At 37.4% G+C, this 23394-nt stretch overlaps 1 protein-coding gene across 1 annotated transcript in view; it reads left to right on the top strand.

Annotated features, from left to right (window-relative positions):
• The window catches only part of Zdhhc15 (zinc finger DHHC-type palmitoyltransferase 15), a 94552-nt gene that overhangs the window by 42101 nt on the left and 29057 nt on the right, over window positions 1-23394 (top strand). The window contains exons 4-7 of the mRNA XM_052734394.1: window positions 3784-3904; window positions 15679-15748; window positions 17369-17401; window positions 18130-18250. Coding sequence (XP_052590354.1) covers window positions 3784-3904; window positions 15679-15748; window positions 17369-17401; window positions 18130-18250 — 345 coding nt within the window. The remainder of the gene's footprint in view (window positions 1-3783; window positions 3905-15678; window positions 15749-17368; window positions 17402-18129; window positions 18251-23394) is intronic.

The raw sequence follows: 23394 nt of genomic DNA, 5'->3' as shown, positions 1-23394 counted from the left end.
TATTCTTACTTAGGAATGCCCAGCTTTAGCTTGGCTTGTTTCTAGCCAGCTTTTCTAATTTAAATTATCTCATTTCTCTTTAACTACATTTTGCCTCTGGGCTTTTTACCTTTCTTTATACTATATATCTTTCTTTCCTTCTTACTCCATGGCTGGCTGTGTATCTCTGTGTCTGGCCCCTGGCATCCTCCTCTCTCCTTCTTTCCTTGCTCCTCAATCCTTCTCTTCCAAGATTTCTCCTCCTATTTATTCTCTCTGCCTGGCAGCCCCACCTATCCCTCTCCTGCCTAGCTACTGGCCATTCAGCTCTTTATTAGACAAGTCAGGTGTTTTAAGGTAGGTAAAGAAACACAGCTTTACAGAGTTAAACAAAAGTAATATAAAAGAATGCAACACATCTTTGCATCATTAAACAAATATTCCACAGAATAAATGAATGTAACACATCTTAAACTAATATTCCACAACAGTAGATATACTATGTAAAACAGCTATGCTTTTCCTCATAAGGTTAAATATGGAGTTATTGTGTGACCCAAAAGTTCCATTCATGGGTATATACTCAAAATAGTTAAAAAGCAAGCATTCAAATAAATATGTATTTATAAATCTTTGTTGCAGCAGTATGCACTATAGGCAAAAGATTGAAACAACCCAAATATTCATCAGTGGAAAAATAGATGGGGGAAGTATTGTATGTCTGCATTGTATATCTGTATGTCTGTATATATATTGTATATACACACAGAATACCATTGGCCATAGATGGGAATGCAGTACTGACATATGACACAACATAGATGAACCTTGCAATATGGTAAATGAAAGACACAAAACACCAAAGGCCATACTGTTTTGAAGGCAAATTCATAGAGATCCATACAGCAGATACTGGTTGTAGTCTGCCTAGTGATAAAGGAATCAAGAATGACAGCTTAATAAGTAAAAGATTTCCTCTTGGGGTAATGAAATGTTTTGGAACTAGGTAGTTTTGTTTACATCACAGTATGAGGGAGCTAAATATCACTAAATTTGTTCACTATTAAATGTACCTTAGAAATAAAATACCATGTTATATTAATTTTAGCTTAATAAAAACTAAGTATCCCCTTCATGTTGTGTATGAAAGCTTTTAGGTCAGTAGAAAGGCTAAGTGGTTAAGAATTTTGTAGACCTAAACTTGATGAAATAATGTTAGGTTTTAATCAAGTACTGCAAATGTCTAATGCTTATGACTACATCTTTATCATTTTCAATTTGTGAAAAAGGAAGGAGAGTTCTATGGGTCTACTTAATAGCCACAATATTAATTTCTCTAATACTCACAACATTCCAATCTGTCATCAGTTTTCTCGTCCAAAATGCATTTATTAGCTCACTGCTTCATAATCCTTAATAAGGCTTAGTTAGTGCCAGAAATATACTATCTGTTCCAGACGCCGTGTTCTAAACTATTTGCTGAGTGACCACAATATGTTTGTCACATCTAAATAGAAACAACTCTTCTTGTGCCCTTCAAGTAGCACAGGGTCCCATGAGAAAGTCAATCACAAGGATACCTCAAAGATTAAAGCACTGCCACAAGGCACTACTTTGAATTATCAAAATTTAAATGAAAATCTAAAAATTTTATTTTTTCATGTTAGTATAATTGTATTTACAAAAACAAAACAACCAGGTTGATTGTAAACAATTTATATGTTTAAGACATTCTTATTAGGATGTATCTACCTAGTACATAGCAAAACTCAGGGTTAAGAATTAAATGCTTATAAATGTACCATATTTATTGTGACAGCCTCAAATGCCCCTATGCCTTTCCACATATCCTCAGGAGGACATTTAATTCTCACTCTGATTAGAATGGCATGGTGATATAAAATGCACCATAGGTATAGTTTTATTTTTAATTTGCTTTTTTTAAACATTTATTTAGTGTGTGTGTGTGTGTGTGTGTGTGTGTGTGTGTGTGTGTGTGTGCGTGTGCGTGTGTGCGCGCGCACCTAGTCTGAGTACTCTTGTATATGTCTTTTTGGCATATTTAAGTACATGTTTCACCCCCACACATTTTTTTGTCTTGGCTGTGTAACTAGCAGTGAAATTGCTAGGTCATAGTGCAGACATACATTTAACTTTAGATAGTACATAAGTTTTTCAAACTGCATGTATAAATCCACACTCCTACCAAGATCTTCTGTCTCTCAAAATGTACCATAAAAAGGACTGAAAGAAAGGTATATATCATTAAAAAAATACAAAAGAGTAGAATCTATAATATATAAAAGTTTGCCACAATCCAGCATACAAAGACAATAACCTATTTTTTCTCATTTTTGTAAGTTGTTTGAGAATTTCATACAATTTTTATCCTATTTACCACTTCCCACATTCCTCTCAGATCCATCGTCCCTGACCTACCCACCCACTCACTCATGCCCTCCTTTTTCTTTAAACCCATCAAGTATAGTTTGTGTTACTCTCACACTCTTGGATGTTTGGCCTTCACTGGAGCATGGCCAACCTACCAGAGACCTCATCCTCAGAGGAAACTGACTGAAAACCTAATTATTTTAGTGGACAAAATTCTCAAATAGGTATTGCAAGAGTACCCCAAACAGCCCAATGAAGTCATGAAAAGATGTTCATGATCACTAGTACTTGTGAAAGTACTGAGTGAAAGCACAATAAGGCACAACATGGTAAGTTAAAATTCAAGTGACTAGCAGTATCAAGTAGACTTAAATAATTAATAATTGCAGTTCGAACTGATACTTTGAGTTACTTGTTATTACCCAGCAACTCTGCACCAATCTTCTGAACTAAGTCTTATTTCCTTTATTTTACAGGGGAAAAATTTAGATCAAGAAAATGCCTTAATTTTCCTAAGTGATTTTCTATTTTATGTCCATGATAAGGTTTAAACCAGAAATTCCCACATAGATCCTTTCCTTTTTTTCACCTCTGTCTGCCCTTTTGTGTAGACTAAAGAAAAGTTTTCAAATCTATATTACTTTGAAAAAATAATTGTGCTATCTTAGGCAAGATTAGCAAAATGGAGGATTAAATTGGCAAAAATTGTGTATCAACTAGTGAGGATGTCCAGATTTCTACTAATTTGCAAAATTATAATTATGCAGGCAATATCACAAGCCATTTCATCCAGCTTTTCTGAAAGTGTCATCAGCATTATGAAAAAGAAATTGGCACTCAATAAACCTGGCTACTCATCGATGAGATCCTGGCAACAATGTATTACACAACTGTGTTTGTTTGTTTGTTTGTTTGTTTGTTTGTTTGTTTGTTTGTTTTGAGACAGGGTTTTTCTGTGTAGCTTTGGAGCCTGTCCTGGATCTTACTCTGTAGCCCAGGCTGGCCTTGAACTCACAGAGATCTGCCTGCCTCTGCCTCCCGAGTGCTGGGATTAAAGGCGTGCACCACCACCACACAGCTACACAACTGTGTATAACATGATACGTGGTATAATGGAGTGGAAAGGGTATACGTCTTGGAATAACATGAAATGCATTTGGGACCAGCTTTGCTATTTTTAAGTTGATTGAGGACAACTGTAAACAAGATACTTAATCTGTCTAAGCATTATGGGGTTTTTTATTATTTAAAAAAGAACACCACCTATTTCATAAGATACATAGCCAAAGAAATGAATAAGTGGTATTTGGAGTTCAGGGGCAGATAATAAATATTTTCATTTAGGTAGTTATGGTTGCTTTGAATCCTTTCTGGGGACCTGAGAAAGTAAAGGCTTGCCTATTGTGCTTCCAGTTCCACTTGTCCTATACAGACAAGGAGCGCTATGAAAATGAAGAGAGACCTGAGGTCCAGAAGCAGATGCTTGTGGATATGGCCAAGAAGCTACCAGTGTACACAAGAACTGGGAGTGGAGGTGAGTTCATCATCTCAATCAGAGAGGAAGCTAGCAGGAATGTAAGGAGCAATGAGTCATCTGTGTGGTCAGGCTACACTGGTCCTTTTCCTCCCGTCTTCTCAAACTCACATTTCATTAGAAAAAAAATTCAACCACCTATCAAAGTTGGGAGAATTGTAAGTAACTGTCATAACCTGGTGGGTTCTACCACTAACATTTTATTATACTGCTTTATCACATTCCTGTCCTTATATCCAACCCTCTGTCTGTTTTTCATTGGATCATCTTATTTTTTTCTGATGCATTTAAAACAAATTTCTGATGCAAATAAAAACATCAATACATAGCCACCTAAATATGTATTCTTTTGTGAGTAAAATTTGCATATGAAACATGCAAAAATCTTAAGTGTACAGTTCAACATGTTTTGAAAAATATACACACCTATAATCAAAGCTGCTAAAAAAAATTACCATCACTTCAAGAAGGTTCTGCGATACCCCTACCCAGTCAATCTTCATACATATATACAATGATTATTCTGATAGTTTTGCCTGCTCTAGAATTTTGTATAAGTGGAATCAAGTATGCACCCTTTTAGTCAGCATAATATTTGTGATATTCATTCATATTATTGTGTATTTCATTCTTTGTATTGCTTAGTAGTATTACATTGTATGAATATAACAGCTTGTTTATCTCCTTAGTGGTTGATACACATTTGGGTTGTTTCCAATACTTAGCTAGTATGAATTAGTTTGCTGTAAATGTCATCGTGGTAATAAATGAATGAAGATGTATCACCATTTCTGTGGTTACATACCCTTTGTGGAGTTTTACTCTTGCATTTCATTTGGATGAATGGAACAGTCCTTGCAGAGATGGTTCTCCACCTTTGAAAGTTTGAAAACCGAGGTAATTCTGCTGCATCATGCTTTGGAAAGGGTGCTGTCAGACACGGGTTCATTTCTTCACCACTTGTTTATTCAGCAGATATCTGTTAAGAGGCAATATGACAGACGAGGAAATTTTGATTAGATAACATTAAAGACTTATTGTCAATTTTGTGAGAGAGGCAATGTTATAGTACTTATTATCTTTTCAAAGTATTCATACATACTAAAATGTCTGTGGTTCTTTCAATATTTGCTTTAAATGATGAAGTAACAGAGCCAGTGGAAGAAACATAATGAAGAAAAATGGCACATTATTGAACTTGTTGAATCTGGGTACATGTGGTTCATTGTACTCCTAACCCTATTTCAGTGGGTTTTTGGAAATAGTGATATTTAATTTTGATTGTCAACTTAATTGAATTAAGAAAAGCATAGAGTAGAGTGTGGTGGTGCACATCTTTAATCCCAGCACTTGGAAGCAGAAGCAGGTGAATCTCTCTGAATTTGAGGCTAGCATGGTCTACAGAACAAGTTCTAAGCCAGCCAGGGGTACATAATGAGACTCTTATCTTGAAAAAAAGAGGAGGGGGCAGAGCAAGGCACATTAATGAGGTGCACCTTGGGCATGATTCTGGGGGCTCTTACAGACCTGTTCTGAATGTGAATGACACAATCCTATGAGCTGGTGTCCCCGACTGAATAAAAAGAGAAAAGGAGAAAGCCGCTGTGGAATTCCTCTTTCTCTGTCCCCTGGCCCACCCACCATCACAGCCATGTGGCACTCATACTCCATGCCTTCCCTTCTTTGATGGACTAGATCCTTTTAAGCCATAATCTATAATAAATCTATCTTCCCTCAAGTTGTTTTATCCAGGTATTTTATCACATAGACAAGAAAAGTAGCTAATAAAAAACTTCCATAATGCTCATTTTTTAAGTGAATAATATGTGTGAGACACTGGTCCAAGTAATAGGAATACAGAATTAGACAGGCCAGATCTTTTATGAAGTAGAAATTCTTTTTTATTAAATTACATCATTCCATCATTTCCCCTTTTTCGATTCCTCCCTCCAACTCTTCTCATACAACCCCTCGCTTTCTCTCAAGTTCATGACTTCTATTTCTTTAAATGTGTGTGTGTGTGTGTGTGTGTGTGTGTGTGTGTGTGTGTATTCCTAAATATATAAATACAAAAAGCTCATTCTACATAATGATACTTGTATGTATATGATTTCAGGACTGACTACTTGGTATTGAATAGCCAATTGGTGTTTTCTTCCCTGGGGAAGATGGTTTCTCCCACTCTCAGCATTCCTTAGTTGCCTAGAGTTCTTTGTCTGGGGTTGAGGCCCCATGCAATTTCCTCCTTCCATGTTAGCGTGCTGTCCTTGTTCGGGTTTTGTTTAGGCAGTTCTGTTGATGAGATTTCATGGACATAGCTGCTCTGACATTTCTAAGAGACACACAGTCTCACAGAAGACTTCCTTTTCCTCTCTATTAGAGTCCTTCTGCCACCTCTTCTGTAAAGTTCCCTGAGCTTTAGGAGAAGGAATTGTATTAGAGATGTATCCATTGGGACTGGACTCCACAGCTCTGCATTTTGGTCAGTTGTGCTTTTCTGTAATGCTCTCTGTCTACTGCACAGAGATGTTTTGTTGATGAGGGTTGAGAACTATACAAATCTATGGATATAAGAATAATTATTTAGGATGTAGTTCAGGACTACGCTGATTTAGTAAAATGGAAGTATGTAGGTTCTCCTTCATGATCCATGACGTCGCTAGCCCTGAGTTGGTGGGTAGGTTCCCAGTATCATGATTTCCTTCTTGTTGAGCAGGTCTTACGTTTAATTAGGGAGCTACTGGTTACTGCCAAGGTATGCTTGCCACTACTGCACCCTTAGGATTTTTATGCCATGATGGTCATTATTGTAGTTCGTAGATATCATAGCAGACTAGGACTCTTGATTACTTCCCTCCCTTGGAAACTTGCATGGTACCTTCTGGTACCATGAAAGCTGGTTTGCAGGCAGGAGGAAGAGACTTTCAGGTCAGAACCAGCTTGAATCTTCTGAGTCCTATATCCAAAGTATATGGCTTCTTCAGCAATAGGGACTTACCTTAAACCCCTGGGAGGCAACCAAGGCCAAGATCAATAGCCTGTATGTTTTGGGAGTCTCTTGGACAACACTGACCAACAACTCAAAAGAGGGCTTCTTATGCTTAGCATTGAAGTTTTTATTAGATAATCTATGGCTCTATGGGTGCATTATATGCCCAGGTGGGAGATTTTTTTCATCTAAACCCTATACATATATATGTATATGTGTATATGTATACATATATATTTCTATGTATTATATGTAATGTTAGGTAAATAGATAATAATATAATTCTTTATGACTTTTTCAGACATCCTTAATATCATTTTACCCTCCTGCCTCTCGCTCCTTCTGTATTGATCTCCTTGCTTATTAGAATTATGTTGGCTATGGCTTTCTCATATAGCTTTTATTACACTCTTGTATATTCCCTCTAGTCCTACCCTCTCTAGGACTTTTATTATGAAGAAATGTTAGAGTTTGTCAAAGACTTTTTTCTGCATCTAGTGAAATGATAATGTGATTTTTATTTTTAAGTCCGCTTATGTGGTTTATCACATTTATTGACTAGCATATATTATACCATACCTTCATCTGGGGGATAAAATCAACTCAGTCAGGGTGGGTGATCTCTCTGATGTATGTCTGTGTTCTGTTTGCAAATATTTTATTTATGATTTTTGAATCTGCATTCATCAGGGAATTTGACCTGTAGTTTTTTTTTTGTTGTGCCTTTACTTAGTTTTTGTAATATATAAATACTGGCTCCCTAATGGGGGAATGTCTTTCTGTATACTGTGAAAATATGTTGCTCTTATTGGTTGATAAATAAAGCCGTTTGGCCTGTGGCAAGGCAGCTTAGAGGCAGGTGGAAAATCCAAACAGCTAGATAAGAAGAGAAAGGGAGAGGCAAAGCAGATGCCAGCTGCCACCGAAGAAACAACATGCCAGCAGACCGGTAAGTCATGGCCACATGGCAACTTATAGATGAATAGAAATGGGTTAATTTAAGATATATGAGCTAGCTAGCAAGAAACTTGAGCATAGGCCATGGCCATGCAATTTGTAATTGATAGAAGCCTCTGTGTGTTTACTTGGGTCTGAGTGGTTTCAGGACCAGGCGGGACACAGGAATTTTATTTTATTTAACTGCTTAAGGGAAGTTCCTTGTCTGTGTATCCTGCATAATGGGCATTAACAGCTTAGATGCAAGATTGTAAAACATCGGTAGCGAACTTCTGCCCTCTGGGGTTCTCCCATTGTGCTGTAAGCCTGTATTTAAGACCTCCTCCCTCCTTCAATAAACAGCATTCAGCATTAAAAATAAATAAATAAATAAATATTTTCATTCATTTTACACACCAATCAAAGATCCCCCTCTTCCCTCTTCCCGTCCTCCCCCCAGCCTCCCCTTCCCAACCTACCCCCCACTCCCACCCACAAGAAGGCAAGGCCTTCACATTCAGTAGAGGTAAGTCCAAGCCCTTCCCCCTGACTCAAGGCTGCAAGAGGGGGACACAGGAATTTTATAAATGGCTGTGGGAACTTGGTGCCAGGTGAGACCAGGAAAACTTCTAGCTACAGCTTCTTAAAAGGAGTTTCCTTCTGTTTCTCTTTTTAAAATATTTTTAAAAATACTGGTTAAAGATCTTTGAAAGTCTGGTAGAATTCTGCTGTGAGTCCATCTAGGTCTAGAGTTTTTTAAGTCAGAAGGCTTGCTATTACTGTTTCAGTCTCCTTGTTTATTATAGATCTGTTTAGGTTGTTGATCTCTTCTTGATTTAATTTTGGTAATTTGGATGAATCAAGAAATTCATCCATTTCTTTAAGATTTCCTAACTTAATGGAATACAGGTTTTTTAAAGTATTCCTTTACAATATTCTGAATTTATTTGTGTCTTTTATACTGTTTCCCTGTTTGTTTCTAATTTGGGTCATAGCTTTCTTCCTTTTTTTTTTTTTTTTTTTTTTTGGTTTTTCGAGACAGGGTCTCTCTATGTAGCTTTGTGCCTTTCCTGGAACTCACTCGGTAGCCCAGGCTGGCCTCGAACTCACAAAGATCCACCACCGCCCGGCCTTCTTCCTTTTGATTAGTTGGACCAAGGGTCTGTCAATCTTGTCTATGTTCTCAAAGAACCAGCTCTTAGATTCATTGATTCTTTTTGTAATTTTTTGCTTTTATTTTATTAATTTCTGCTCTGATTTTTATTATCTCTCCATAGACTGGGTTTGGGTTTGGTTTGTTCTTGTTTTTCCAAATGTGTGAGTTGTATCAGTAAGTCATTTATTTGTGCTCTTTCTGATTTTTTAAATTGGGGATTACGTTTATTTTTATAAAGATTTTTTAATATAGGCACTTAAAGCTATAAATTTTCCGTTTAGGGTTACTTTTAAAGTGTCTCAGAGGTTTTTGTGTTGTGTTTTCATTTTCATTTAGTCCCAAGAAATTTTTTTTATTTCTCCATTGACCCACTCATTCAATATTGAGTTGTTTAATCTCCATAAGTTTGTATATTTACTAGAAGTTTGTTTGCTGTCAATTTTAAGTTTTCTTGTATTATGGTCAGATAAGATACATGAAGTTTATTCAATCTTTATGAATTTGTTAAGATTTGTTTTGTGTTTTGTGATGTGGTCTGTTTTAGGTTTCCATGGGCTGCTGAATAGAATGTATATCCTCTGGTGTTTGTGTGGATATCTGTTAAGTCCATTTAATATATGAGGTCAACTAATTCTGATGTTTCTCTGTTTATGTTTTGTCCAGATGACATGTCCATTGAAAAAAATAGGGCATTGAAATCACCTACTATTAGTGAACTGATGTTAGTCTGTGTCTTTAATTTCAGTAATATGCTTTTTATGAAATTAGGTGTACCAGAATTTGTTGGGTACATACTTAAGGTAGTAATATCTTCTTGTTTAATTGTTCCCTTGATTAAACTGAGATGCCCTTTTTTCTAACTTCTGATGAGTTTTAGTTGAAAGTCTATTTTGTCAGCTATTAGGATGCAATGCTTGCTTGCTTCCTGTTCCCATTTGGTTGAAGTACTTTCTTCATCCTTTCCTTCTCCATTGGTGCCTATCTTTAAAGCTAACGATGAGTTTCTTAAAAACAACAGAAAGATAGATTTTGTTTCTTGATCCATTCAGCCAGCATATGATTTTGATTGGAGAATTGAGGCCATTGATATTTAAAGTTTTTAGTGAAAGATGTGTGTTGATTGCAACCATTGTGTTTTTGTTTCTTTGTTGTTATTTGTGTTCTCAGTGGTACTTCATGTTTCCGTAATTACAGCTTTGTTTGTTTTCTTTCTACAGTCTCTTGGCTATGTTTATTCTTCAGCTGAAGAACTGCTTCCTGTATTTTTTTTTGTTTTTTTTTTCCAAGACAGGGTTTCTCTGTGTAGCTTTGCGCCTTTCCTGGAACTCGTTTTGGAGACCAGGCTGGCCTCGAACTCACAGAGATCCGCCTGGCTCGCATCCTGAGTGCTGGGATTAAAGGCGTGCGCCACCACTGCCCGGCTTGCTTCCTGTATTTTATTTAGGGTTGGTCTGCTGGTTATAAAAAATTGTGTGGCTCTTTGTATCATGTGAAGTTTTTTTTTTTCCTTCAACTATAACAGATAATTTTTCTGGGTACATTAGTCTAGGTTGACAGTCAAGGTCCTTTAGAACTTGGAATGCATTGCTCCAAGCACTTCTAGCTTTCAGAGTTTCCATGGAGAAATCAGCTATTGTTCTCATGGGCTTCCTTGACATGTGGCTTGTGTCTTTTCTCTTGTAGTTTTCAATATTCTTTCTTTGTTCTGTATACTTAGTATTTTAACTATGATATGCTGTGGGGATAGTCTTTCCGGTCTTGTCAATTGTGTGTTCTGTGTACTTCTTGTATCTGTATGGGTATGTTTTTCCTTAGTTTGGGGGTTTTCTTCTAGGACCTTATTGAAGATCCTTCTATGCCATTGACTGGAGATTCTTCTCCCTCATCCATTCCATGGGTGTGAGAAGGGGATTTGGAGGGAATGATCAAGTGGAGTCACCTGGCTAGTCTCTGGCAGAAGATTGCAGCACTTGGCTAGGAAGAGAGTTTGGGTGTAGTTCTTGGGGCTTATGGTTTGTGGGCAGTGAAACCAGGGCTGTCCCAAATAGGCCTAGACACTGGATGTGGGGCCCAGAATAGATCTGGGGATATGGAGACGATCAGACAAATTCACCTGGCTAGACCCTGTACAAGTTTTGCAGGGCCTGGCTGGGAGGAAAGGCTAGATGGGCACATGAGGGGTCTATAGGTTGGTGATAGATGACACAGGTCCTGGCCAGAGCCTAGAGGTTGGGGGTAGCGCATGCCAGATTGACTAGACTAGGCCAGGGCATTGGGTGTGGGACCCAGGCTCCATTTGGTGGTTGGGGAGTATGTGAAGGGATGGATCTGATGAACTCAGCTGGCTAGACTCTGGGTGGGTAGAGACATTGGTTGGGCGTGGAAATTCTTATCAAAACCACATAGAAAAGTATATAATTTTAAGTAGTAGTATAGAAAATATGATTTAAAAACAGAGAATTTGAACTAATGCATACATGGTAAATTATCTCAGAGATATATTTTGTTTAATTTCTAATGTCTTATTTTTTTTATTATCGAGAGAGACTAATTGTTCATATTTATGGGGCACAATATGGTATTTGAAACAAATATACAGTGTGCAATAGTAAATCAGAATAATTAGAATTTTCATCTTCTTAAGCATTTATCATTTTTTTGTACATTGAGAAACTTTCAGTTCCTTTCTTTACATTCTTTGTAAAATACACAATAAATCACTGCAACCCTCTTATGCTGTAGAGCATTAGAATTTACTCCTCCTATTGTGACTGTGTTTTGATGCCCATTATCCAACCCCTTTGTGATGGTTTGAATAAGAGATCCCTATAGTCTTGTGAATTTGAATACTTGATCCCCAGTTGGTGGTGCTCTCTGGGAAGGCTGAAGAGATGTGTCCTTGCTGGAGGAAGTATGTCACTGAAGGCAGACTTTGAGAGTGTAAAGACTCACACAATTTCAAGTTTGTTTTCTCTGCTTCAGTCTAGTGGTTCAAAACACATGCCTTTGTTCCACCATCATGGACTCTAACCTTCTGGAACCATAAGCCCAAAAAAACTCTTCAATAAGTTGCATTGATCATAGTGTTTTATCTAAGCAATAGAAAAGTAATTATACACTCCTATCCTGCTCCCTACAACTCTTCCTCACTTCTAGTGACTACTATTCTACATTCTTCATCTATGAACATTTTTAATTTCCACATGGAAACAAGAATGTGTAGTACTTGACCTTCCTAATCTTCAACCTTAATGCAGAATCTCTATTTATACTTTATTAAATTTCATCCTTATCTAACTTTCTATTCCTTCCAACATTGCCCTATATCTTTAATATCTGTTCCCATACATTTCCTCTGGATTTATGTATTTATGTTACAAAATTCAAGTAGTTCTTTTCAAATGTATTGTACATCCTCATGGGTCACACTGTGCACCTCACCTTTATGTGCATGCTGATTCTTTAGTCTAATTGTAGATCTAGAGTCAAAGAAGAGTGAGTCCTGGAGAGAATCAGCATTGTATTGTATAGTAGTCACAGTTTCCTGGTGCATCCCTTCGTTCAGGGATGGAAAAGCTAATGTCGTTGATAATGAAGAGGCTGCTTTCTACTGGTAATAGGGAAGCATCTTCCTCTGGCAAAGAAGATTCAACAGAATTTAGGAGCTTGATATCCCTGGCTTCAACAGGTCTTCTCACAGAATCCTACTGTCTCACAGTCAGTGCCCCCAGTTTAGCAGTTAACATCCTACAAGAGCAGGAGTTCAACTTGCCTTGTAATTTAAGTGGTCTCGAGATGAAATTCTGTATGGGATTTTCACTAATCCCTGTTCTGTGGCTATGAGCTAAGCATCTCCTTCAGGAGAAGCATGGACACTTTCAGGTCATTTAGATAGTACGTGCACGGGAAACTGGAAAGCCATCGCTCATTCCTTTCTTCATTACTTTTCCAGTGCTGTTAGGAACAACAAGCCAACCTCATATTTGTCAGTTTTCTTAAAATGTCCAAGAATATATAGACAGTCACCTGTCTCCTTGCTTCTTTTGGTGACTGACAGCATTTATCGGAGATACTTTATACATCTGCACTGCCAGAGCATGTCATGTATTACCAGAACCCTTTTTAATACTGAAATGTAGTAATTAGTTTAATTTAATTAAATCATATTTTAAAAATTTAGTTTGAATAACACAGGCAACCCACTTGCAGAAAGTCAAACTGGAGACAAATTCAAAAAATCATTTCAATTTTTTTCCCTCTAGAATCAGTCTCAGTACCAAAAGCTATATTACTTATGGTACTCTGAAGAAAGATAACCAGTAGATTAGATAAGATAGAAAGATGACTAGATGATAGATAGATAGATAGATAGATAGATAGATAGATAGATAGATAGATAGACAGATAGATAGAATTTATTATGAGAATTTACTTCAGGCAACTACAAAAGCTGAAAACTCCCACTATCCACATATGAAAGCTGCAGTCCCAGAAAAGGTGATGGTATAACTCCAGTTTGAGGTAAAAGGCCTAAGCATGAGGAAAACCAAGTGTGTACATTTTAGGCTAAATCCAAACCTTTGAAAACCAGAGGGCTGATGATGCAAGTTTCGGTTCATGTCTGAAGACCTGAGGAAAAAGGAGTCCAAATTGCTTAAGATCTAGTCAAAGAGGAGCAGGAAACTAATGTCCCAGCTAATGCAGTCAGGAAGAGAGCAGAATCTCCCTTTCTCTGCCCCCCTTTTTTCCTAATAAAGTCCTCTTCGGATTGAATGAAGCCAACCCACACTGCAGATGTTCTGCTTTTCTGACTCTACCAATTCAAAGGCCACTTTCCTCTGGAAATATCCTCATAGACACAGTGATATAAATCTTACCCAAATATGTGGGTACCCAGTTGTCTTGGTTCATTTCTCTGTTGCTGTGATAAAACATTGACCAAAAGCTACTCGGAGAGGAAAGGGTTTATTTCATCTTACACTTTTAGGTAACATTCCATCACTTAGGGAGTCAAGGCAGTGACTCAACATAGGAACACAAACATATGGATACCCAGTTGTCTTCTCTGTTGCTAAGATAAAACACTGGACAGAAGCAACTTGACTCAAGGCAGGAACCCAAGCAGAGACCTTGGAGAAATGCTGCTTACTGGATTGCTCTCCATGGCTTGCTCAGCTAGCTTTCTTTATAACCCAGGACCAGTACCCAAGGATAGCACTATCTACGGATAGCTGGGCCCTCACACATCTATCGTCAATCAAGAAAATACTCCACAGACATGCCCACAGGCCAATCTGATGGAAGTCATTTCTCAGTTCAGGTTCCCTCTTCCCAGTTGATTCCAGTTTGCATCAAGCTGACAGAAACTAACCAGCACACCAATTAAGTGGACAAAACTAGCTATGAAGCCATCCAAAGAGCACAGAGATAATCACTAAAGACATAAAGAACTGTAAAGGCCATGAGATAGGCAATTTTACAAGGGCAGAGAGGTAGCCGGTGTCACTGGAGCATAGAGAATAGACGGTGGTACAAAGGATGTTTGAAAAGTTAGGCAGAGGCCTCAAGCTATGATACAGAATTTGGATTTTATTCTTAACATCTTGGAAATTCACTGAGTGTCAAGTAGATAATAATATGATTTGATTTACTTTTTAATAAATCATCTAGCAACTCTGTATATTAAGTACTATATGGAAGCAACAATGATCAATTATAGAACTATTGCAGGCATATATTGAGAAATGATACTCTGTTTTTCTTCCTCTCCTTCCCTTCCTCCCTCCCCCCACAATTCACATGTACACACAAACACTCATTAGCAGAAATGAACACAGAACTCTGCTGAATTTGCAGCCTATTGTGTTAAATAATTTGTATTTAACACAATACATTTGTATTTAATGCACACTTTAGATAGAATTATTATATTTCTCAAATTATCTGTACCTTTATGTTTTAGACAATAATAATACTATTATACAATTATACATAGCAATACTGTATCAGTAAATGTGGAGAAAACTGAGAATAATAATAAATGCCTTTAATTGGGGAAGAAAGAAGGAAGGTGGAAGAGGATTCTTATATATATGACTAGAACCCAAAACTAAGAAGTCAGAAAAACAACTGTACAGGTTAGAGCCCTGCCATTCATTTGCTGTGTCATGGCCTGGATCATGGCACTTGATATGGCACGGGCTTCTATTTCTTTATCTGTAAGATGAGAAATTCAACAAATTGTTCTAGCTAAAATGTCACTTCTGTCCTCCAAATTGTTATCCTGACAACCACATTCTTTATCATGTAGGAATTATATCTATCTTATGCAGTCTAACCTCTGGAAATAGGAGATTCTTATTTTCAGGGAGGAAAGTTGAAATAAACAGACTAAATGAGTTCCCGAGTCACTGAAACAGTTGATAGTAGCTAGTTTGTAATACAAACCTTGTGGTCAGTTATCTAACTATGAAACTTTCTTCCTCCTTTCATTACTTAAAGTTGCTCTTAAGACTGGTCCAACACACACAAAAAAATTGCCTGCCACAATTTGCTATCTTTTTACTTTTTGCTTGGTAGCTTGAGATACATAAGACATTCTGCAGTCCGTAACAACATCTATCCACAAACTAGTAAACAGTAGGGTCTTATGTTGACCCTGCACTCTCACTAACTACCTTCTGTTTCCTATAGCTGTACGGTTCTGTGACCGGTGCCATCTAATCAAGCCAGACCGCTGCCATCACTGTTCTGTCTGTGCTATGTAAGTGACAACTATACTTTCTCTGGGCTGATGCTGGCCACTGATGGTTGCCTAGACAACAAAATGACTGATCCTAACATGGAACCATGCCTAGATAAGAGCATTTCTTTTGAGGAATAATGAACACATGCCAAACACTTTCACAGGGGTGATAATCATTCTAGTCTAAAAATAGAAAACTAATATTGCATTTTCAAAAGAAACATTTTATTTTAAATGATTTCAGATTTATAGGTTTATTGTGAAGAGAGTTCTCATATGTCCAACACCCACTTTCCCCTATTATTAATATGTTCCATTAGTACGATGCATTTGTAAAATTAATAAACCAATATCAGGACATTGTTTTTCTTTGTATTCTATTGTAATATAGCTTAATTATAGAAAGTGAAATACTCCATTAGTGAACCTCCATGTAATTTAGAGCTTTTGCTATTCAAACCAATGCTATATAAATATCTTTGTCTAGATGTCATTATATATATATATATATATATATATATATATATGAGTATATCTGTTGGATGATTTGTATATAACTTTTAAGTGGAATATACTTTTTAGATATCCTCACTTTCCCCCTAATACTCTTTTTCTGTTCCAAGATTCCATCCAGCATAGCACATTCCATTAAGTGATCATGTCTCTGTAGGTCCTCTAATCCATGACAATTTCTCAGACTTTACCTGGCTTTGATAACCTTTACAGTTAGGAGGATTAAGAATCAGATGATTTATACATTGTTCTTTAGTTAAAATTTGTTCACTCTTTCCTCATGATCATTATAATAAGGGAATGCGGAGCAGACCATGGAGCTAAAGTACTATTCTCATTGCATGGTATCAAGGGTACATATAAACCTGACTTTTGACTACGGTGTTAATATTGAACGTCTCTCTCAACTGATGTTTGTCAGGTGTTTCCAGTGTAAAATTATTCTGTCCTCTTCTCATTTCTGAATTACTCTTTGGATGGAAGTCACTATACATAACTCCATACTGAAGTAATAGGAAGTTATAATTCCTCTCCCTGAAGGGAAATAGATGCATAAATTATTTGGAATACATCTGCATTAGGAGATGTGTCCCTTCTGCCACACTTATTTGTTTATTCAGTCATTTGAATCAATGCAGAGGAAGAGATACTTATTTTCTATTTTGTGTTATTAACCAACATTGTATTTTATTTTGTCTCTCAAATAGTTCCAGGTTTGTAAAAACCCATTTTTGTGTTAAGTGCCTATTCCACCCATATTTCTCTTACCTTTGATTCAAATACGGGCATATATTTCCCTTGTATTGTTATTGAACTAAGTAAACAAAACTAAAGATGGCATCTTGAATTTTTTCCCTGTATCGATCCTCTGGAGTTCCCTATCTCTTTCAAGCTTGTATTTCTAGAGCTGTCACTTGCTGCGAGCATAATCCCAGAATGTGGCTGTGACTTGATCATCCTGGGAGTAATTTAGGAGGCAGTAATTTTGGAGTTACCATAGTGGAAGTCTGTAGATAGTTTTGCTGGAACTATGTAAAAATACTGCTAACACCTTGAATTCAATTTTGAAGTGTTTCTTCATTTCCATAGCCACACTTACCACACTGTATTTTGTCCTCTTTGCAGGTGTGTTTTAAAAATGGACCATCATTGCCCATGGTATGTCCTTTTGATTCATTTCTATCCTCTAAAAGGGTCAGAGTTGTTTAATATACCCACTTTCCTAAGCAGAGTTGAAACATGCCCATTTTTGCTGCCATAATTCAATGTACTTTGTACTTAGCCCCGGGGGTGGGGGGAGGAATAATGTTTTAAAACGAAGTTGAAAATATCAGTAAAGGTATGGTAGTGAGTCCCTGAGGTCACAAAGCTAATAGTCTCCTGTCCATTAACTTTAGCAATTGAGCACAGTAATGAAATACAGCACAAGTATTTCTCTTCTTCAACATCATGCAATTTGTTTCTGTTTCTAGCTGACTTGATTTTGAAATGTTAGAGATAGTTAAGTTCAGCGATTCTTCTATAAAAGTTGTGTGTCTGACCTAAAAAAACCAATGTGGAATCACCCAATTACAAAGAGAGCGCGTCAATGTGTAGCTACTAACATGTTTTTACCAATGAAAATCTAGGTTTGCTTGGGTGTTTCAGGAGCCATTCTAAAGCTGTTAGGTAGTTCAGGTGACTCTGTGCTGGTAAATAAAAAGAGAAACAAGTGAGGTGTGAACTTGTTTTTACAGTCTGTTTCTATTAAGGAACCTCTGTCTCTGTCGGGTGTCTACACAACATGTAATGAAGCAGCAGGAGTCGTGCCTCCTTTCGTTAGTCCACTTAAGTGTGTTCTCAGTCAATAGGTCCTGATTTCAAATTGGTTTTCTCTTCTTTTTTAGGGTTAATAACTGCATTGGATTTTCCAACTACAAATTTTTCCTTCAGTTCTTAGCTTATTCCGTTCTCTATTGCCTGTACATTGCGACAACAGTCTTCAGCTATTTCATCAAATACTGGAGAGTAAGTTTATAAAATCCTGTTTGGTTCCCCCCAAAGTAAATGCATAGTCTCTCTAAATGAAGCACTCCTCACACTATATCCATTTGCATTTTGAAATACCTACTAATGAAGTTATCTGTAGCATGAATCTTAGAAAGTCTTATTAATAAAATCAAACCCGAGGCCAGTTATTGGGGTGAATACTGGAAGAACAGAGAGACAGAACAAGCCACAGCTATCTCACCTCGCCAGATCCTCAGCTGGTCCTGTTTCCTCAGACTGGAAGCCTCTGAGTACTCATCCAGAATGAATCTTAGCTGAACTGTGTTGCTCCAAAGCCTGAAAGCTTAACCAGCCAAAATGCTTAACCACCCAAATGCTTAACCAGCCAAATGCTTCTGGTTTCTGGTCCTTACGCCTTATAAACCTTTCTGCTTTCTACCACCACTCCCTGGGATTAAAGGCTGCTTTCTGGGATTAAAGGCATGAGTCATCATGCCTGGCTGTTTCCAATGCGGCCTTGAACTCACAGAGATCCAGAGGGATTTCTGTCTCTGGAATGCTAGGATTAAAGGCGTGTGCTAACATTTTCTAACCTAAGTATCTTGTGGCTTTTCTGTTCTCTGACCCCAGATAAGTTTATTAAGATACACAATATTTTGGGGAACACAATACCACCACAGTTATCAGAAGGCAAGGCAGTAAAAACTAGTTTTCCATGTTGAATATTCTGAAGTTTAAGAAACCGTTGAGTAAAGATTCCAGTTAAACAAGTTTTGTGTCGTCTGTGACTATCTTGCTAATGCTCAGGGAGAGTAACCTCTCTGCTGACCCACTCTTTAAAATTTATGTCTGTGGTTGAGTTTTAAAAACTAATTACAAATCAATAGTTTCTTAAAACGAGAGAGAGAGAGAGAGAGAGAGAGAGAGAGAGAGAGAGAGAGAGAGAGAGAGAGAGAGAGAGTGTTAACAGGAATTAGAAAATACTTAGTAATTTCATGTTTAAATGGGAGCTGCAAAATTTCTGTTGGGAAGAAGAGAAACTGACTTGCACTTAAGCCCGAAATCAAACAAGGAGTCTCTTTTGCACTTCATGGGGAGGGGGGCTTTTGTTTTCTGAGACAGGGTTTCTCTGTGTAACCCTGGCTGTTCTGGAACTCTCTCTGTAAACCAGGCTGGCCTCTGTCTCTGTCTTGAGTTTTGGAACTGACTAAAGGCATCTGCCACCACACCCACCCTCTCTTTTGAAAATGTCTGACAAACAGTGGGTTGAGAATTGAGAGAAGCAGGGCTAATGCTGGCTAAGATCCAATGAAACAGATATTGATTCTAATAATTATCACAAAATCTCAAAAAGCAACTTACTTTCATCTGTCTCCTACTTGGAGATATCAGTCATATCCCATCTATTTTAAAAGATAAAGTTAGATTTTCCATTTGAATATGTGTATAGGTAAAATATCATGAACTATGTCCTTTGTCAACTTCAGCTGGTTAGACTTTCAAAGAAATCCCTTTCCTCTACTATTGTACAGTTGTGAAGGTATCCACAGTGAGAGTTCTCTAAGCTAATGTGAATAGGAAAACACAAATGTGAGCAGAGCTACTGGTTATTACTTTAGAAAATTTGCAAGAGCCTTATATAACAGGGATATCCCATCTAAGCTGGAGCAGTAAACCAGCAGGAAAAGAACAAAATCACATGGTCAGAATACAAATTATAAGGAACGAGAGAAAAGAAAAAGACAAGGCACCGAGAAGCTAAGTAGCTAAAAATATTTAAATTATGAATCAGTGCTTTATTCCTAGTAGTATAGAAAATTACACTTTCTATTCAACTTGATTAATCAGTTCAGATATTTAATAGCTGTAAGAATCAGGAGCTACATAATGGATATCAAAATCTCTAATTCAAACAAGCTACAAGCAGAATGATGAGGTGTTCTCATGCATTTTCTTCAAATAGGAAACATTTCACCAAGCTACACATCTTGATATCTCTTCTTTGACCCCTTTCCACAGCACAAGATCTATTCCCTATTCCTCAGGTTTCCATGACCTATTTGGCATTCCATCTGCATGCTGAGCTACTTCTATAAATATGAAGAAAATCTGCTGCAGCCAATCAGCAGGGAAGTGTGAGCCTTGATCTTTCTTACATACCTTTCTTGATCCTTAACACAGTGGGCTACCATTTAATTGTGAGTCTTTACCTTTATCACAAAGTAAACAACATTGTATTTCACACATTTTGCCTTAGCTCCCCTAGTCAGCCCATAATCAAATACCGAAATTGAAGGCCGCTGCTGTATGCTTTACTTCACTATTAAAAGATGATAACTGAATATAAATTCATCTCAAGAAATGTGCCAGAAGCACAAGCAAATCCACGACGAGCATGGCCTTCTTCTTTTCCTATCCCTTCATTGTTTCTCCTCCTCACTAAACTAGCTTATGCCTGTCACTTGAGAGGGCATGAGGCCTGTCACAGCTTGTCCTTACACTGAAAAGGGCATTGACAATTGGGGAAATGGTTCTTTGCAGTTGCTCTGGCCTTAGGACCGCATTAGTATGGCTTAGGGATTGATGGCTTTCTGAGTTTAAATTGAGCCTCTTTTTAAAATAAAAAAGTAAACACTGCCATATATTTTTAAAGCCATATCAAAGAGACAAGCTGCGCTCCCAGGAACAGCAACGTCTATTGTATGATACTTTATGGTTCTTGAAGTATTTTTATATCTATGATTTCATCTTATCCTTACTGCAACCCTGTGAAGTAGCCAAAGCAAAAGCTATTTGTCACATTCAAAGATGACAAAACTAAGGTTTACAGCAGTTAAGTGACATGCCAAAGATCACCTGGCTTGTAAATTTCGAAAGGAGAACTTGAACATAATTCTGCCCGTAAGCCTCTGTGATCTTCCATGTACTATGCTTATGATGGTTCTGCTATAGATAGGCTTTAACTCTTTTAGAATAAAGGATTCAGAAGACCATCGCATCATTTCTTGCCTTTCAGTATTGAATTCAATTCTGCTCTCAATGGAGAGATTAATCTTTGCCTTTTGCAAAATTAATAATGCACACCTACCACGCTAGGCTATGGACCTCTTTACAAAGGTGATAAATTATTATTTTAGAAACATAGTAATTATTATTTTACAGTTATTCATCTGAACTGTCTCGGATAATCATTGCTCTGAGGGGGTTTAGCTTGGTTATCTCCTGGAAACGCATTTTTGAACATAGGACTGCTTGCACAAGAAAAGTTGATATTGTGAACCCTATCAAAGTACAACACAGCAGATATTCTAAACCAGACAGGCGAGTTCTGAAAGAGTGATGAGGAAAGGCTGGGAGCAGAGCTATACAAGATGTGAGCAGACTTTCATAACAACCTCACTTGCTCAGCCATTTCCTATTGCCCATTTTAACGTAAAAAAGTAAAATCAATGTAAGTTCTAAGAACTTTAAACACATGCTCAGAAAGTAGAGATCATGAAATCAAAGTCTCAGTGAAGGTGAGAAGCACTACAAAGCACCATTTGAAATCTTACCCAAGAACAGCAAAAACAAAAACAAAAAATAGAAGGAAAAACATAACTATGAATCAAAACAACCATGAACCAAACCAATCCAATTTAGGTGCTTAGGTAGGTATGTCGTGGAGGGAATATTTCAAGATGGAGAGTTTCAGATAAAGGCTCCTAAGAGTTGAAGTCCTTAAGGCAGCTGTTTCCTTACTGTTCTGCCCTGTGCACCCAGACCACCCCTCAGCTGAGAGCATCTGATGCGCTTGCTTCCCCTTATCTTTATACTGCAAACATATCCGGCCTGGAAGAGCTCTAGCATTTCCTTATGTCGAAATGAATAAAAATAGCCTATGAGGAAAGACAGAAATCTATAGTGTTTGAACTTAGCAAGTGTTGCCTAGCACTGACCTTCTGTAGCTGGAGTAGAATAAGATCGTGCAGAAGTTGAGTTCCACTTCACTTAAGAATCACTTTAACTTTATCACTGGAGGGCATCTAGAAATATCTCAAGCCAATTCGTCATGCCAAAACAATGGGCATTAAGGGAATGGAGGAAATAAGCCATAATCATTCCTCCAGATGTTCATTCTAAACTTCAAAATGCTTTCCAAGGTTCTTTTCTGAAGACAAAATGTCACGTTATGCATGCTATAGAACTTTAGAATATTCATTCTCTAGAATTGCGTATCAAATATAAGCTGGTGCCACATGAAAAATATGTCCAAGTTAACTACAACAATCTTTAACTTCCTGCTTTTACAATTACCTGTAAAATCCTGCTTGATTTTTACTGTCCAAATGGCTACTCCACAGGATGTAGTATAACAGCACATTCTACGTCAGCTGTTAAAAAAAAAATTTTCAACAGCTTTTAATTCAGGTCATGACTGCAGGTAAGACATTTTAAATTTCTGTGTTTTAACTTCTTATATTCATCAGTCTTGCATTTTCAACACACACATGGCCAGAGAAACATGATGTATAAAGAATACTGGTATAAAGAGCTGGAGAAATGACTCAGTAGTTAAGAGCACTGACTGCCCTAGCAAAGGACCCAGATTCAGTTCTCAGCTCCCACATGGCAGTTCACAGCCATCTACAACCCCAGTTCCAGGGGATCTTATGCCCTCTTCTGGCCTCTGTGGGCCCCAGACAAACATGTGGTACACAGACATACATGAAGGCAACACACACACACATACACACACACACACACACACACACACACACACACACACACACACACACACACACACACACACACCAGCAAATATTTAAAAATAGGTCTTTCTCGTACGAGGTTTTATTCAAAAAGTAAAAGAATTCTATTATAGCCACCCTCAGACAATAGAATGAACAGTATTAACCTTATGATTCCCTAGACAGTGATTCATAATTCTCAAGCTAAATGGAATATGGGCTTCACACCAATTATGACCTGAGCATGCATATCTATTTTATATTATTCTATTCTAATTGTTGCATTATATATTGCACTTAAACAAGAATCCATTTTAAACTTTGTAAGCTAAGAACATACCTATAATAAGATATCTGGATCAACAATTTTGTAAAAATAAATAAGTAACAATCAGGACCTGCAGGTGGCTTGACAGGCTAAAGTGCTTGCCA

This window comes from Peromyscus californicus, unplaced genomic scaffold, assembly GCF_007827085.1.
Source record: "Peromyscus californicus insignis strain IS unplaced genomic scaffold, ASM782708v3 Scaffold_10__1_contigs__length_136768540, whole genome shotgun sequence".
Lineage (NCBI taxonomy): Eukaryota > Metazoa > Chordata > Mammalia > Rodentia > Cricetidae > Peromyscus > Peromyscus californicus.
This window is presented reverse-complemented; position numbering and strand designations above follow the sequence as displayed.